This window comes from Haliotis cracherodii, unplaced genomic scaffold, assembly GCF_022045235.1.
Source record: "Haliotis cracherodii isolate W230 unplaced genomic scaffold, xgHalCrac1.p SCAF_5, whole genome shotgun sequence".
Classification (NCBI taxonomy): domain Eukaryota; kingdom Metazoa; phylum Mollusca; class Gastropoda; order Lepetellida; family Haliotidae; genus Haliotis; species Haliotis cracherodii.
The window spans coordinates 57,445,764-57,461,322 of record NW_027266308.1 but is presented as its reverse complement, the minus strand read 5'-3'; the positions used below and the strand labels follow the sequence as shown (position 1 = coordinate 57,461,322).

Sequence of the window (15,559 nt, the reverse complement as noted above, 5' to 3'; positions counted from 1 at the left end):
TTATAAATCGGCATCAGTCCGGACTAGTACAAGCAGTCACATTAACACACGTGCATGCACGTCGCTATATCAGTGCAATAATCTTGGACGCGACGTTAAACCCCATTTCACATCACCTTGTTTGTTTAACGCCTCACTCAGAAATAATCCAGCTGGATGACTGCGTTCTGTAAATACGTAATCGAGTCTGGACCAGACAATCAAGTGACTGACATCATGAGCATCAATCTACGTGATTGGGATAAGATGACATGCATCAACCAAGTCAGTGAGCCTGACCACCTGATCCCTTTAGTTCCCTCTTATGACAAGCATGATTGCCTCTTATGACAAGCATAGTTGCCTCTTATGACAAGCAAGGTCGCCTCTTACGACAAGCATGGTCGCCTCTTATGACAAGCATGGTTGCCTCTTATGACAAGTATGGTGGCCTCTTACAAGCATGGTTGCCTCTTATGACAAGCATGGTCGCCTCTTATGACAAGCATGGTTGCCTCTTATGACAAGCATGGTCGCCTCTTATGACAAGCATGGTCGCCTTTTATGACAAGCATGGTCGCCTCTTATGAAAAGGATAGCCGCCTCTTATGACAAGCATGATCCTTGTATGACAAGCATGGTTGCCTCTAATGACAAGCATGGTTGCCTCTTAAAACAAGCATGGTCGCCTCTTACGACAAGTATGGTTGCCTCTTATGACAAGCACGGTCGCCTCTTATGACAAGCATGGTCGCCTATTATGACAAGCATGGTCGCCTATTATGACAATCATGGTTGCCTCTAATGACAATCATGGTCGCCTCTTATGATAAGCATGGTCGCCTCCTATGACAAGCATTTTTGCCTCTCATGAAAAGCATGGTCCCCTCTTATGACAATCATGGTCGCCTCCTATGACAAGCATGTTCGCCTCTTATGACAAGCATAGTCGCCTCTTATGACAAGCATGGAAGCCTCTTATGACAAGCATGGAAGCCTCTTATGACAAGCATGGTTGCCTCTTATGACAAGCATGGTCCCCTCTTATGACAAGCATGGTCCCCTCTTAAGACAAGCATAGTCGCCTCTTATGACAAGCATGGTCGCTTCTTATGACAATCATGAAAGCCTCTTATGACAAGCATGGTCGCTTCTTATGACAATCATGGTCGCCTCTTATGAAAAGCATAGTCGCCTCTTATGACAAGCATGGTCGCCTCTTATGACAAGCATGGTCCCCTCCTATGACAAGCATTGTCGCCTCTTATGACAAGCATAGTCGCCTCTTATGACAAGCATAGTCGCCTCTTATGACAATCATGGTCGCCTCTTATGACAAGCATGGTTGCCTCTTATGACAAGCATAGTTGGCTCTTATGAAAAGCATGGTCGCCTCTTATGACAAGCATGGTTGCCTCTTATGACAAGCATGGTCGCCTCTTATGACAAGCATGGTCGCCTCTTATGACAAGCATAGTCGCCTCTTAAGACAAGCATGGTTGCCTCTTATGACAAGCATAGTTGGCTCTTATGACAAGCATGGTCACCTCTTATGACAAGCATGGTCGCCTCTTATGACAAGCATTGTCGCCTCTTATGACAAGCATGGTTGCCTCTTATGACAAGCATGGTCGCCTCTTATGACAAGCATGGTCACCTCTTATGACAAGCATAGTTGGCTCTTATGACAAGCATGGTCGCCTCTTATGACAAGCATGGTTGCCTCTTATGACAAGCATAGTTGGCTCTTATGACAAGCATGGTCACCTCTTATGACAAGCATGGTCGCCTCTTATGACAAGCATGGTCACCTCTTATGACAAGCATGGTGTCCTCTTAAGAAAAGCATAGTTGCCTCTTATGACAATCATGCTTAACTCACCTTTTAGAGCATTAATTACTTTGAGCTAATCTAAATGAGGTGAGTTTGGTTTAAACGCTTTGAACAGTATTTCAGTTATATTGCAGGATGTAGTCAGAAGTAATGCAGGTCTTAGACGTACACCACTTTGGTAAAACTCCTGAGCACAGGTATGGTACTGACGAGCCAAGAACCATCATCAGGATGACTCTGTGTTATGACACCATGATCGTGGGTTTCTGGTGCAGCAAAGGGACATAACTCTGCACAACAAATTGATGCCCTTGTCAACAGGGCCACCCTTGCCTTGTTTCTTCCTAACCACAGGCTAAGACTCCATGCATAGGACTTGCACATTCCCATAGGGTCATTAAAACCTTGAGTCATCTGCATGACAATATATCTTCGTAGTAACTAGGGCTGGCTATCGATCCAGGTCATAGAAATCAATAATCATTAAGTAAGTATTGATCAATTATTGATAAATATGGGAAAGTAACTTTGAGCAAATATGGAAAAAAGAGTCTGAAAGAAATCAACATATTTCACACCACTGGTTTTGGTAAATCTAAACTTGTTTTCTTTAAAATAGTTTATGTAAGATATTATCAAAGACACAATTTTCATATCGATAATCGTAAATATTTCTTCCCATCAATAATTCCGATTATCGATCTTTGTTTGCCAGCCCTAGTAGTAACCCTAAGTATATCCAGAGCTCCATATTAGAGAGGACATCATTGTTCAATAATGCTTTTTCATTTGCTGAAGAAATAGCTAAAATATCCAAATTGCTTATCATTTTATTTTCATAAAACAATATTGACAAAATAGTTTAAAAATATAAAGTTAAAAATAGTTGGAAGTGTATTAAAAGCAAACAGTTGAACTCTGTGGAGTTGGCCCTTTTTATCACACAGCACACTCTCCTCACACAAGTTGGCCAATCCATGTTGTATGTCCCTGGCAGTAGACCACATCACCTCCTATTGCAGGACTACTCCCAGCAAGCAGCACAGCACAGCACAGCACAGCACAGCACAGCACAGCACAGCACTGCACTGCACAGCACAGCACTGCCACCACAGAAGCAGTTGGAAGTAGGCTCAATTTTCACGATTTCATGCAGCTAGATATTATTGTGAAAATATACTCTATCAAACTTCGTAATGCAGCTAAAGCTAGCTGTCATCTAAGCTAGCATGCAGAATTAACCCTATCACCAGACTCGGCCATCACTGAAATATGTTGCTATGTCCATACCCTACCTTTCATTTATTAAACCATTATGCTGATGTCGAACTATTGCTGTTGCATTTGATTCTGAGCCAGGAATTTACAGGGTATTCAGAACGTGCATTTTATCAAGTAAAACTGACGCAACTATAGTTCATTATGCAAAATCAGAGACCATATTGGTACCGGTATATGGTCTCTGGCAAAATTATAGATAAATTCCGTATCAACCATGATATGGTTTAAGTTGGAATCACTGGAATCTGTTGATTCTGTAAGTAGAATCCACAGATTCTCATGGTGTCTCTGATACAGAACTGATTGGTCAATGATTCTTCCGGCATATATATCTCCACTGAACTTTATAGACAAGAGAATAGCAACCCATTCATTGTACAATGTTTCCCATCATGTTACCATTTCAAAACAATGTAGCTCCATTCTTGAAGATAATCAAAGACTGAAACTTTTGATGATTATTTTCATTTTCTTACTTGGCGAATACACCAATCTTGTCAGCTGATTGGATTTTGGTATGGGGGAAGAACCATTTTAAATAATTTGTCCAACTATCACTACTGCAAGTATAATTAGTTTAAACTAATCATGGCTGATTTGCAGAATAATACTCTAACTCTACACTCTTCATTGTGGCAAGAAAAATATACTGGCAACACTTTGAAAGCAAATGCATATATATTGTACCAACGAATGTGCACAAAATACTTATCTAGATATTGGTGTATACCATTCCACTCTTCAGCACCCAAGAGAAACTTTTCCAAAAACTACAAGTGGTTCCTCTTTCTAACAATGGATATAAACAGTATCTCTTGGGTTATATTATAAAATATACACAATTGTCAAAAGAAAACTTCACACTGACAACCATATCACAGTCATAACATTCTATAACAAAGTCAAGTCAAACCGTACACACACTTCATATCATACTATAACAAAGTCAAGTCAAACCGTACTCACATTTCATATCATACTATAACAAAGTCAAGTCAAACCGTACACACACTTCATATCATACTGTAACAAATCATACCAAACATATCCATTGCACACACGAGCAAATAGGGGAAACTATCATTCAAATGGAAGAAACTGTATGTTGATTAATATTTATATTCATATTTTACAAAATATCAAAATTGAATAAATTTACATAAAATTTTTAAGACCTGTGTTTGAAGTCACATGGGGCTTCTACCCTTCAGTGAAGCAGAATCTGTATCAGGTCATTGCTTAATGTTGATACCAGTGTTGGCAATCATACATACGTTGTCAACGTTACTCACTGTTCCCAGCAGTTCTGAACTTCAAGGCTAAAATTATGGTCATAATCTCATAAGGTTATTATGACAGTCCTGATATATGCACAATCAGATCCATGAAATGAAACCTAACTTAATAAATACTCTTCAATTTCCTAAGAGTAAATCACTTCCCAGCATTTCTTTTGGAATGAGTATGATGACAACATAACTGTTTTACTTTGCTCAAATTTCCAAGAAGGAAAGAAATGCGGATCTGTATTAAGATGAGGACTCTGTCAGTCCCATTTGTCCGTATGTATTGCTGTATGTATGTATTACCGTATTTGACGTAATAAGCGCCCCGCTCTAATAAGCACCCATGGTGATATTTGCTAATATATTGGCAAGTGAACAATCCCAATTGATCAATGTACACAAGACCTATTTATTCGCGTATAATACACACTTGTGTGTTACATGCACCCTTAATTATGGGTAATTAAATTCTGGAAAAATATATCTGTCATATATAAACAGTTCAGGGACCCGTTTCACAAAGTGATCTTAGCACTACGGCTGTCGTAAGGCTATGTTTAAGTATGGGAGTTACGATCATCTTACTGCTAAGATCGATTTGTGGAACGGGTCCTGGCTGTCAGCATAAACCACAAAAATTTATCTTACAACTTTGATTTTTCAACCAAAAAAATATTCTAATAAGAGCCCCCTATTTCTAATTTTGAGAGCGTCCTGGGCGCTTATTACGTCAAATACGGTACATGCACACACACCACTGCTAGCAGGAGAGGTAGTTTGGTATTTCTGCTCATGTGCATGAATACTGCTCTTCATTGAAACTATACTCTGTCACTAAACCCTGAAACTCTATTATGAGGAGTAATGGCTGATTTCAAATACTGTTGATGTTCTTCATATATGCTCCACCATCACCCCTCTCAAAGAGTAGCATGGATGTTGCTTGGATGTCGTAACCTGAGTGTGTCGTCATCACTTCCTGGTAGCAGTGTCACGTCAGATGACATCAAAACTATATCATCATCTCCTGCGGCAGCCATTTCTCCAAGACTCTCATCCTGTATATCATGTGACCCTTGATAGTCATATGACCCCATAAATGACTTGGCTGATGTTTCGTCCTCGTCTTCTGGGGAGGAGCTGTCTGCTGCTGCTGCAGGAATGAAAACCAGCAATAGAGAGTGAGTGAGTGAGTTGGGTGTAACGCCGCTGTTAGCAGTATTACAGTTATATTGCAGCATGTCAGCTTAATGTGGGAGGAAAGCCTGAAGTGATGCAGGTCTCAGATGTTTACCACCTCGGTGAAACCCACGTGCACGGGTATGGTGCTGACAAACCTAGAAACATAATCGGGGTGAACCGGGATTCGAACCCACAATCAAAGGTTTCTGGCATGCCCAAGGGATGCAACTCTGCACAGCGAATCATGGCGCCTTAAACGACTGGGCCACCCGAAAAACAGCAATAAGTCAGAAACAGGTTAGTCAGTGCTAGGGCATGATGTTACACCCTCAACTCAGCAACAATCCTGCTATAGGATGGGCCTGTAAAAAATTTAGACCGGACCAGACACTCCAGTCATTGGTATTACCCATTATGAGAGGATCATTCACTTGAATATGTCCGATAATTTTGATAACATTTCAAAGTTTTAAAGTTTGATCATTACCAGCCCGCAAATGAGGGACCTTATCATAAAGCCTACCTCTAATACATCACATACTAACCCAACAGCACACAAAAATCACCATTCTCTGTGAATTGTATCTGACATACAAACTGAAATATTGAGAGAAATAACAGACATTTATAAACGGAGTAATCTCACCTCTCTCCCGCTCCAACTGCTCTCGGATTCTCTGTCGCCTCACATCGAGCGACATCCTCCTCATCATCGGCACAAACTCCTCCTCCTCCACAGTGTCTTTCTGTGAGTACTGATACCATGACAACAACGCCATGAACGACAGGAACATAAAGTTTCCCCCGATGCCACTCACAGCGCTCAGCTTGGGCCAGTAGAACATGTAATACCTGGTAAAAACACATCAAAGCTAGGATCAAAACACACCCAGGGAGGATTTCTGTTGTCAATGGAAACTTGAATGATTCTAGTTCTGGCATACATGCTTTAGTAGGTGTTGCACTGCAGAAAATTACTTTGGTACTACGGTTTACTGAAAGAAACATAAATTGAATATCATATTGAGATGCCAAGAGATGGGTAATATATAGTACTCCAAAGAAGTTAAGGACCACTCAAATCTTAACATATCAACAGTGAGTGAGTTAGTATGGTTTTACGCTGCTTTTAGCAATATTCTAGCAATATCACGGCAGGAGACACCAGAATTGGGCTTCACACATTGTACCCATGTCGGGAATCGAACCCGGGTCTTCGGCGTGACGAGCGAACGCTTTAACCACTAGGCTACGTCGGGCAGCCTAGTGGTTAAAGCGTTCGCTCGTCATGCCTAACCCCTAACATATTAACAATAGTAATATGAAAGAAGTGGATTGTCCTTAACTTACTTTTGAGTAGTATATATCACCTTACTTCATGTATAGATATTTGCTTTTGTTTTGAATGGATTTGTTATCAGACTTGGTCACATCATGGTACATGTATGCGTAAATGCTTAAACGAAAGTAGTCAAAATAGTGTTTCTCAGTAAAGCTTATTGATAATAAACAGTGAAGTATTTGCCTTGTAGCGGAAGGAACCAATTTCAAAGTAAATGCTGAGCCTTCAACCCTTGTTTGACTATCACATACAAATTAATTTTCAAGAAAAGTTTACCTCAAACCAGTAAAATCTGCAAAGATCTTGATTTTGGAGGAGTATATATCTATCTTCTTGGTCTGTATCTGAATGACAGCTCCAACAGCGGAGTCAACCAGATCGTCCACGTAGTGGTTGAACAGTTCAATGTCAACCACCTGCTTCTGTTCATCAAGTCCGGCCAGGAAGAAGGGGGCGAAGATGACTGTGTACATCGTCCTCAGCAGCACTGACCGGTAGTGCAGGATAGCCTGGATAGAATGAAGCCAAAACAGTGAACCTCAGTAGTCAACACCCTGGTAATCTGGAACCCCAGTATTCCAGGCAATTACTGGTACGAACATCTATATATATCTGAATGGACATAAATATAGAATACTAAACGAGCTCCCGTGTAATACCAATTTTTTTTAAATGAGTGAATAGTTGTGATATCTGACGAGCGATTAATTATACTGTTGAGTATGAATAGGCTGACACCTACACGATCCACGGCATAGACCAATTGAGTTTAACAGACGAATACTGCAAACACGTCAAAAGTTGAAACGTAGGAATTTAATACCATACAACGGTCCACCTTTAGAATTCACAAAATTATCGTAGGGCTAAGACTATCGCAACTCACATACTTTAACTTAGACTAACGACTGTAGTTGTGCTACAATACGATCGCCTTATGGAACGGGCCTTGCACCTCAAAGTTTCCAATAACGTCACAATACCCGATGACGTTATTTGTGGGATTTTGTTGCAAGATCCATCGGCGAAACAATGCCATGTGACGTCAGCCTAGCAACAAGGTTGCTGGGGTCATCGAGTGTGCATTAGATCCTCTCAGTGATCTGTCAACACCACACGCAATGTCGTTGAATAAGCCAAGGGATGTTGAGAGCTTTAAATATTTGTTTGTGAAACGTGTTCTGAGAGTACATAAGCACGCGTTTTGGTATTACACAATGTGTAATACAGCTGTATGTTTATTAAACGGATGATCTCTTCACAGGCAAGTAATAATAAGCCGTAATAAATTAATCATTAGATTTTCATCCCTGCCTTTCTCAATACTAAACACCCAGCAGGGATTTATCCAGGGTCTAAACTAAGTGCACCTGGCAAGTGAATTTGGAAAAAAATTGTCATTTTTGTTAAAAATTGGGACTTCTCTAAGTAAATATTTTAGATATTCAGAGGTATTTTAACATTGTATTTTGAGATCGTATTCAAAATCAGTAATAAACTAAGCATTAAAATCTCTTGCTATTTGTTGGTCCTATCATCTGTGAATTATCTCTACACTGCCATAACATGTATTTATTAGTTACACTGCATATATTTTAACTGAAATTTTTAATTCCAGTTTGGGAAGTTTTAATGACACCAGCTGCACACTTTGGGCGAAATATCTGCCTCTGATCAGGTCTAGATAAATCCCTGCCCTCACATCAATTTGTTGTCCCCATGTTCCTACAGATGAAGAGAATCGTTCCGTCTATTCCCTTCTTTCTCTACTTGATTAAGAATGCCATAGGCGTAGTCCTACGAAACATTCATGCATCCTACGAATCACATGTCAACAGTTAATGTACACAGATGCCTTGAATAGTTTGTTACAAAATCATAATGATAGTTTCAAAATACTATGCATGTAATAATTTGGATGAAAACCTAATAAAATATTTATTGTGGCCTAAAGATGGTTTGATGAGTATCATGCACATCTACTCACAGATCTGTCTGACTGCTGGATCACTTTCCCCGTCTTGTCATACATCTGCAGCTGCACCATGAACATACCTGTGGACAGTGAGTTTAACCAACAATCACATGCCTGTGGACAGTGAGTTTAACTAACAATGACATACCTGTGGACAGTGAGTTTAACTAACAATGACATGCCTGTGGACAGTGAGTTTAACTAACAATGACATACCTGTGGACAGTGAGTTTAACTAACAATGACATACCTGTGGACAGTGAGTTTAACTAACAATGACATGCCTGTGGACAGTGAGTTTAACTAACAATGACATACCTGTGGACAGTGAGTTTAACTAACAATGACATACCTGTGGACAGTGAGTTTAACTAACAATGACATACCTGTGGACAGTGAGTTTAACCAACAATGACATACCTGTGGACAGTGAGTTTAACCAACAATGACATACCTGTGGACAGTGAGTTTAACTAACAATGACATACCTGTGGACAGTGAGTTAACCAACAATGACATACCTGTGGACAGTGAGTTAACCAACAATGACATACCTGTGGACAGTGAGTTGAACCAACAATGACATACCTGTGAACAGTGAGTTAACCAACAATCACATACCTGTGGACAGTGAGTTTAACCAACAATGACATACCTGTGGACAGTGAGTTTAACTAACAATGACATACCTGTGGACAGTCAGTTTAACCAACAATAACACACCTGTGGACAGTGAGTTTAACTAACAATGACATACCTGTGGACAGTGAGTTGAACCAACAATGACATACCTGTGGACAGTGAGTTGAACCAACAATGACATACCTGTGGACAGTGAGTTTAACCAACAATGACATACCTGTGGACAGTCAGTTTAACCAACAATGACATACCTGTGGACAGTCAGTTTAACCAACAATGACATACCTGTGGACAGTGAGTTTAACCAACAATGACATACCTGTGGACAGTCAGTTTAACCAACAATGACATACCTGTGGACAGTCAGTTTAACCAACAATGACATACCTGTGGACAGTAAGTTTAACCAACAATGACATACCTGTGGACAGTCAGTTTAACCAACAATGACAAACATAAGCATTTCATCCAATTCCTCTTTTCCATGCAAACTATTTAGATGCACAAAAACGGTCTACCATTGTAAACTGATTGAACCTCCATTATCGTCTGGTTCAATCAACCGAATCCCATATTTTAGTTTGAATGTATAGATTCCACTTTTTCTCGCCGAGTCAGAGTTACATGTGCAGTAGAACTTCCATTATAGGCTAGGGAACTTGGTCATGGGATATTGGCTGCAGGATAATAGTTCTGATAGAGAACTACTGGATCCCTTGGCCCAGCTGCATACAAGGTTGAACTCTGGTGCCATGCAGATAAGAGGAGATGAGTTTTACCTGTACCTCGGTTGGTTGGGGATTCCGGCATCTCAAGCTCCAGGTATATCCTGTATGCCTGGCCCTTGTGGAGGATCTGGGAGAGAGCAATAGTACATCGTTCTTAGTATCTGTTGTCTTGTTCTCGACACCCTGAAACCACTTGCACAAAAAGACATTAGCACTACAGCTATTGTAAGTCTTTGTTAAAATATAGGTGTTACAATAGTCTTAAAGCATCTTCCTGTGTAATTGGTCCTTTCTTTTCTACTATCCTTGACTCATTTACTATCATCATGATCAAAGTATTGTTTTCAGTGGTTTGAATGACACAATACTAAAACTAACCATCCAGTCCATCCTCTATATCTCCAGGACTCGCATTTTGGTAAACCTACACTCAATCTCATTAAAATCAGATCTAAGTTCTCGCTGCCACTAAACAAAGATCTGAGGACATCCCATTACGTGTCACGTCTGACCGACCTTGCGCAAACTTTGACCGACCGATGGAATGACTGATCAGAAGGCAGCTTTCTCGTGCTTTACGGCACTAATTTCAAATTGGCGACTACCCTTCAAAACATACTTTGACTAATCCTTGATTAAAAATTTGAAACCTGAACAAAAGAACTTTCTGGATTCGTATGGATTCAGTTTTTAAACCCGTAACTATCTTTCGGAATACCCCGAGTTAAAGTTTTCGAGGATGCATGATTTAAAATCACATTCCGACTGTCACTTTCATGATCTGGTAAGCGACGCTCTGATTGGTCGGATGAAAGGTCGTTCTGACCTTTTTAATGAGATTGACCTACACTAACCCCTGGATCCAAACTCAAATTACCAACCCTTGATTTTCATTAACATTTTACCGACCAATCAAATTTCAAGACAAGGAAAAAGGAAAGGGAAGGACTTGCCTACACCTATTAATGGACAGGAAAATATCCTTTCTGTCAGAAATATTGTGAGGGTTTTCTTTTGCACGTCAGCCAGTTTTTCATGTTGAATTTTTCGCATACTCTATCGTAATCAATGTGACTGGCCACTAAGTTGTTGTTATCGCCAACCCAACATTGAGGCTGGTTTGCACCTCGCATTCTGATTGGTCCAAATGGTTGGAATAAGTAGCAAATCAAATTGGCTAATTGGAGAGTAGGTCAAGGGGTTAGTGTAGGTTAACTGAAATGCGAGCCCTGGAGATATAGAGGATGCATCCAATGTGGATGAAACAAGCGTCAGTAGTCACCTTGTTGCAACCCATCTCAAAACCAAATGCGAATGTTTTGCCTCATAAGTACATCCCTCCCCTGTTTTTATACACATTAAACCTTTGTTCCAGCTAAATGTTCATTAATAGCCTCCTGAGGGTTGCCTTCTGAGGGCACTATTTTGGTCCCCAAACCAGAACAAATATTTTTTCCTTCTTACGTAAGTTGTCGAATAAAAAACGGTCCACGCATGCGCAGTTGGTTATAAATGGTCGAAGCGAGAAGTTATTGAGGCCGCCATTTTTCTCCTGAACGCTATCTGTAGATCAATATATTTTCTTTCCAGGGGCTGTAACCCCCCTTGTCGCCATTTATAGTAGAAAATGGTGGATAAAGAGGGTGGAACACAGGAGGGAATAGGATACGATGTGGTGTTTTATAGTTACAAGTCCATATGAGGAATGTCCCATGATCAGGTATGTGATAGACATGATCAGATGCATGATAGCATGTGCACATTTATATACAAGCAAAGCTGCCTTTGGCAGCTTCCGTACTGAAAATGTCGAAGGCAGCGTTTCCCTTAATGAAACTGACAAAGTGGTGAACCCCCATTACCTATACTACTTGGTGACCCAAATGCTGCAGTTGGGTACTCACCTTCTGATTTGATTGATAATATTGAGAGCTAGTTCATACGAGGCTGCATATTTTGAATGTAGATCTATAACTTGCATTCAGACAACGCTGTTGAAGTGATGGGAAAAAAAGAAAAAAAAGAAAAGAAAAAAGGTTGTTGAAGTTGATGAACAAGAGAAAGTCTATGCTCTGTCAGTGATGAAGAGAATGAGATGGAGATGAAGCTATGGCGGTGAATGGAGATATACTACACTGGATACTGGAGGACATCACTGCAAGGAACGTCAAGAAAAGGCTTCACAAATAGTACTTGGACCATCAATGAGCACAATAAGTCAGGTAACAAGTAATGACTACCAGACCCTCGTTTCCATCACCTTTTACAACTATCACGGGGGACTGGAGACAAGCCTCTGAAACCCAAGGGGTCAAAGATCACAGCTGATGATACAGGTGACCAGCGGTCCTGAACTAAAACAGACTGATGTAACTTACTTCTTCTCGTCCATCTTGCCCAAATGTTAGGTTAGCTTGTGGGAATGTACACATCCCAGCTCCCTCTGGGCACACACTGAAGCACAAGATATACGTCATACATGAAGAGTATACTACAGTGTTTCACAACAAATGGGACTAAGTTTTGTTTTCAAGTTGCTTTTGACATGACAAGTTATGTCTGTAAAGTTAGTAAGTCATGGGAGGGCACGGGTGGCCCAGTCATCTAAGGAGCCACGGTTTCCTGTGCAGAGATGCGTCCCTTAGACTCGCCAGAAACCTATGACTGTGGGTTCGAATCCTGGTTCACTCCTAGGTTTCCAGGTTTGTCAGCACCATACCCGTGCTCGTGGGTTTCACCGATGTGGTAAACGTCTAAGACCTGCAACACTTCGGGTTTTCCTCCCACCTTAAGCTGACACGCTGTGAAATAACTGGAATACTGTTAAAAGCAGCATTAAACCCAACTCACTCACTTGTAAGTCATGTGGTGTTTAATGTCATAGCAAGGAGGCTAACAGCTAACACAGATATCCAACAAAGTACAATCGCACATGGAACACACAAACCTGTGGCTGAATTTGTGAGCATGGAGTCACACTGACTGCAAACACACAGCCATCCAGATTACAGCTAGTTGTTGTGGCAATGTCATATTGGGTTGTTGTGGTCAAGTCAAACAAAATATGACCAACTGACAAAAAAATCAGACCAGACATTCCAGTGATTGAGATCATGAGCATTGATCCACACAATAGGGATATAATGACATGCATCAAACAAGGTTGCTGAAGACCCAGATCTCCATGGGTCCCGTATGCTGGTGTATTTTTGGTTGTAATTGCTCATAACAAAAACAGATGACCAGTTTAATCAACTACACTGACAAATAAGAAAAACTGTTATCAATATTAATAACAACATATCAGCCCAAAGATCTAAGGATTCAGAAGCTGCTTGGCTCCTCCAAAAAAGGCACCTTTTCCAGTCTGAACCTTACAGTACATAATAAAACTTGTGTATGTGACTGACTTTGGTTCAATGCCGATTTGAACAGTAGCTTAGTTATATGACGACGGGTCAGCTTTATGCGGGAGGAAAGCCAGGAATAATGCAGGTTTTACATATTATCCACTTTGAGGAAACTCATGAGTATGCGTATGTTGCTGACAAACCTAGAAATAAATTCAGGGAGGACCTGGATTCCAAACCAGGATCGTACATGTCTTGCACCCATTAGGGACACAATTCTGCACAGTTAATTGCATTGCCTTAGAAGACTGGGCCACCTGTACCCCAAATAAAAAATGAGTTTTTGTTTGTTGTTTGTTGTTTAATGCTGCACTCCAGCAATATTCCAGCTATATGCCAGCAGTCTGTAAATAAGAGCCTGGACAAGACAATCCAGTGATTGACATCACAAGCATTGGGATACGAAGACATGCATCAACCAAGTCAGCAAGCCTGACCACCAGATCCTGTTAGTAGTCTCTTACGACAAGCATCGTTGCCTCTTACGGCAAGCATGGGTTGGTGAAGACCTATTCTTTACCCGGATCTTCACGGGTATAAAAAATGAACTGACAAAACAAACAAGAAGTACTATGAGTAAAGTGGTAAGAGTAAAATGATTGCTTCGCACTGCTTGACATTCCATGATATATGGAAGAACGTTTCAGCCCGTTTTACTTGACTGTTCACTGATCATAATCTCATAGATAAGGAAAGCATTCCTGTTTCGTATCTTTAATTTGTCATTTCACTGTTCTGGCAGTTTTCTTTGACCGATTCAGACTTCATAAGACATGATCCTAACTTTACAATTGACAGTGTCACATTTTCAATGTTAAAATTAATGAGAAAGCACAACTGATCGGCATCCTTTTATCAGTCCCTGAAGCAGCTAACTCAACAAAATATTTTGGAAAACAGTACAGATGGCAAAAGATTAACATAAGAAATTTTGATAAGAAGGCCTACACATCTTTGGCAAGGTCAAGAGTTTGTCTCTTGCTCAATGTCGCAGTCAGCAATATTCCATCTATACAACAGCAAGCTGTAAATAATCAAGTCTGGACTTGACAATCCAGTGATTGACTTCAATCCACTCAATTGGAATCAATTTCCATGCCATCAATCAAGTCAGCAAGCTCAGGCTCACCCGAGCCATTTAATCGCCTGTTTCGACGAGCAGAGCAATGATTGATATTGGCCTCATTTGAGTCTGTCAAGTGTTTCCTCATCTAAATCATTGTTGTCTTCATCTAAATGTATGTAATGGACATCCTCGACCGGATTCGACTCATACATGAACAGCTGACTCATGAGGCACCTGCTCAATCACACGAGTTGACAGAGCCAAAACGAAACAGTCAGATGCCATATTTATTTATGTTATAGTATGCAGATTAACTATGACAACAATGGCAACATTGATAATGGCCTGTCGTTTTCCGTAAAAACATAGCACTACATTTCTATGACTTAGCTACAGCTAAGGTTGCTGTGGACCTATATACTTACCTGGAATTAAATAGGAGTTCAATAAGTAAGAAATCATAATAATAAAAACTCACCTCAAACATGACAGAAAATAATGGCATTGGCTGTTGCATGACAAATATGAACATAAACTTTTAAGTATGAAATACTTACTCGAATTTGAAGTAAACAGGTCTGATGTGGGATGCACTTGGCATGTAGAGCCAGTAAAAACTGGCATAGAAGAATATTGACAACCATAGTATAGTTATTAAAATACCGATTAGAATAAACAAACGGATAGCAGTGGTCTTTAGTTTAGAGAAAGCAACTTGCAAAAAGATGCCTCCCCAGTCGATAATGTTTCCAAATAGGTCGATAACCATTGTGGATCAGATGACTGAGCATTGTTGTGTGTACGAAATAAATATAACCTCGGCAACCTTTAACC

The 15,559-nt window shown here is 40.3% G+C and overlaps 1 protein-coding gene across 3 annotated transcripts; it reads right to left on the bottom strand.

Moving 5' to 3' along the window:
• Positions 1-2,629: 2,629 nt before the first annotated feature.
• LOC139442289 (seipin-like) lies at positions 2,630-15,542 on the bottom strand. 3 transcript variants are annotated; one of them, XM_071223079.1, is made up of 7 exons: positions 15,283-15,542; positions 12,628-12,703; positions 10,301-10,376; positions 8,892-8,959; positions 7,181-7,413; positions 6,209-6,414; positions 2,630-5,533 (listed from the first exon to the last, which is right to left on the bottom strand). In XM_071223079.1, the coding sequence occupies exons 1-7, from the start codon at positions 15,492-15,494 to the stop codon at positions 5,301-5,303; spliced, it is 1,104 nt and encodes a 367-aa protein (XP_071079180.1). In that variant the 5' UTR covers positions 15,495-15,542; the 3' UTR covers positions 2,630-5,300. The 3 variants fall into 3 exon arrangements, with proteins under 3 accessions (XP_071079180.1, XP_071079181.1, XP_071079182.1); XM_071223080.1 differs by having other exon boundaries at positions 2,630-5,530; XM_071223081.1 differs by having other exon boundaries at positions 10,307-10,376.
• Between the last annotated feature and the right edge of the window lie 17 nt (positions 15,543-15,559).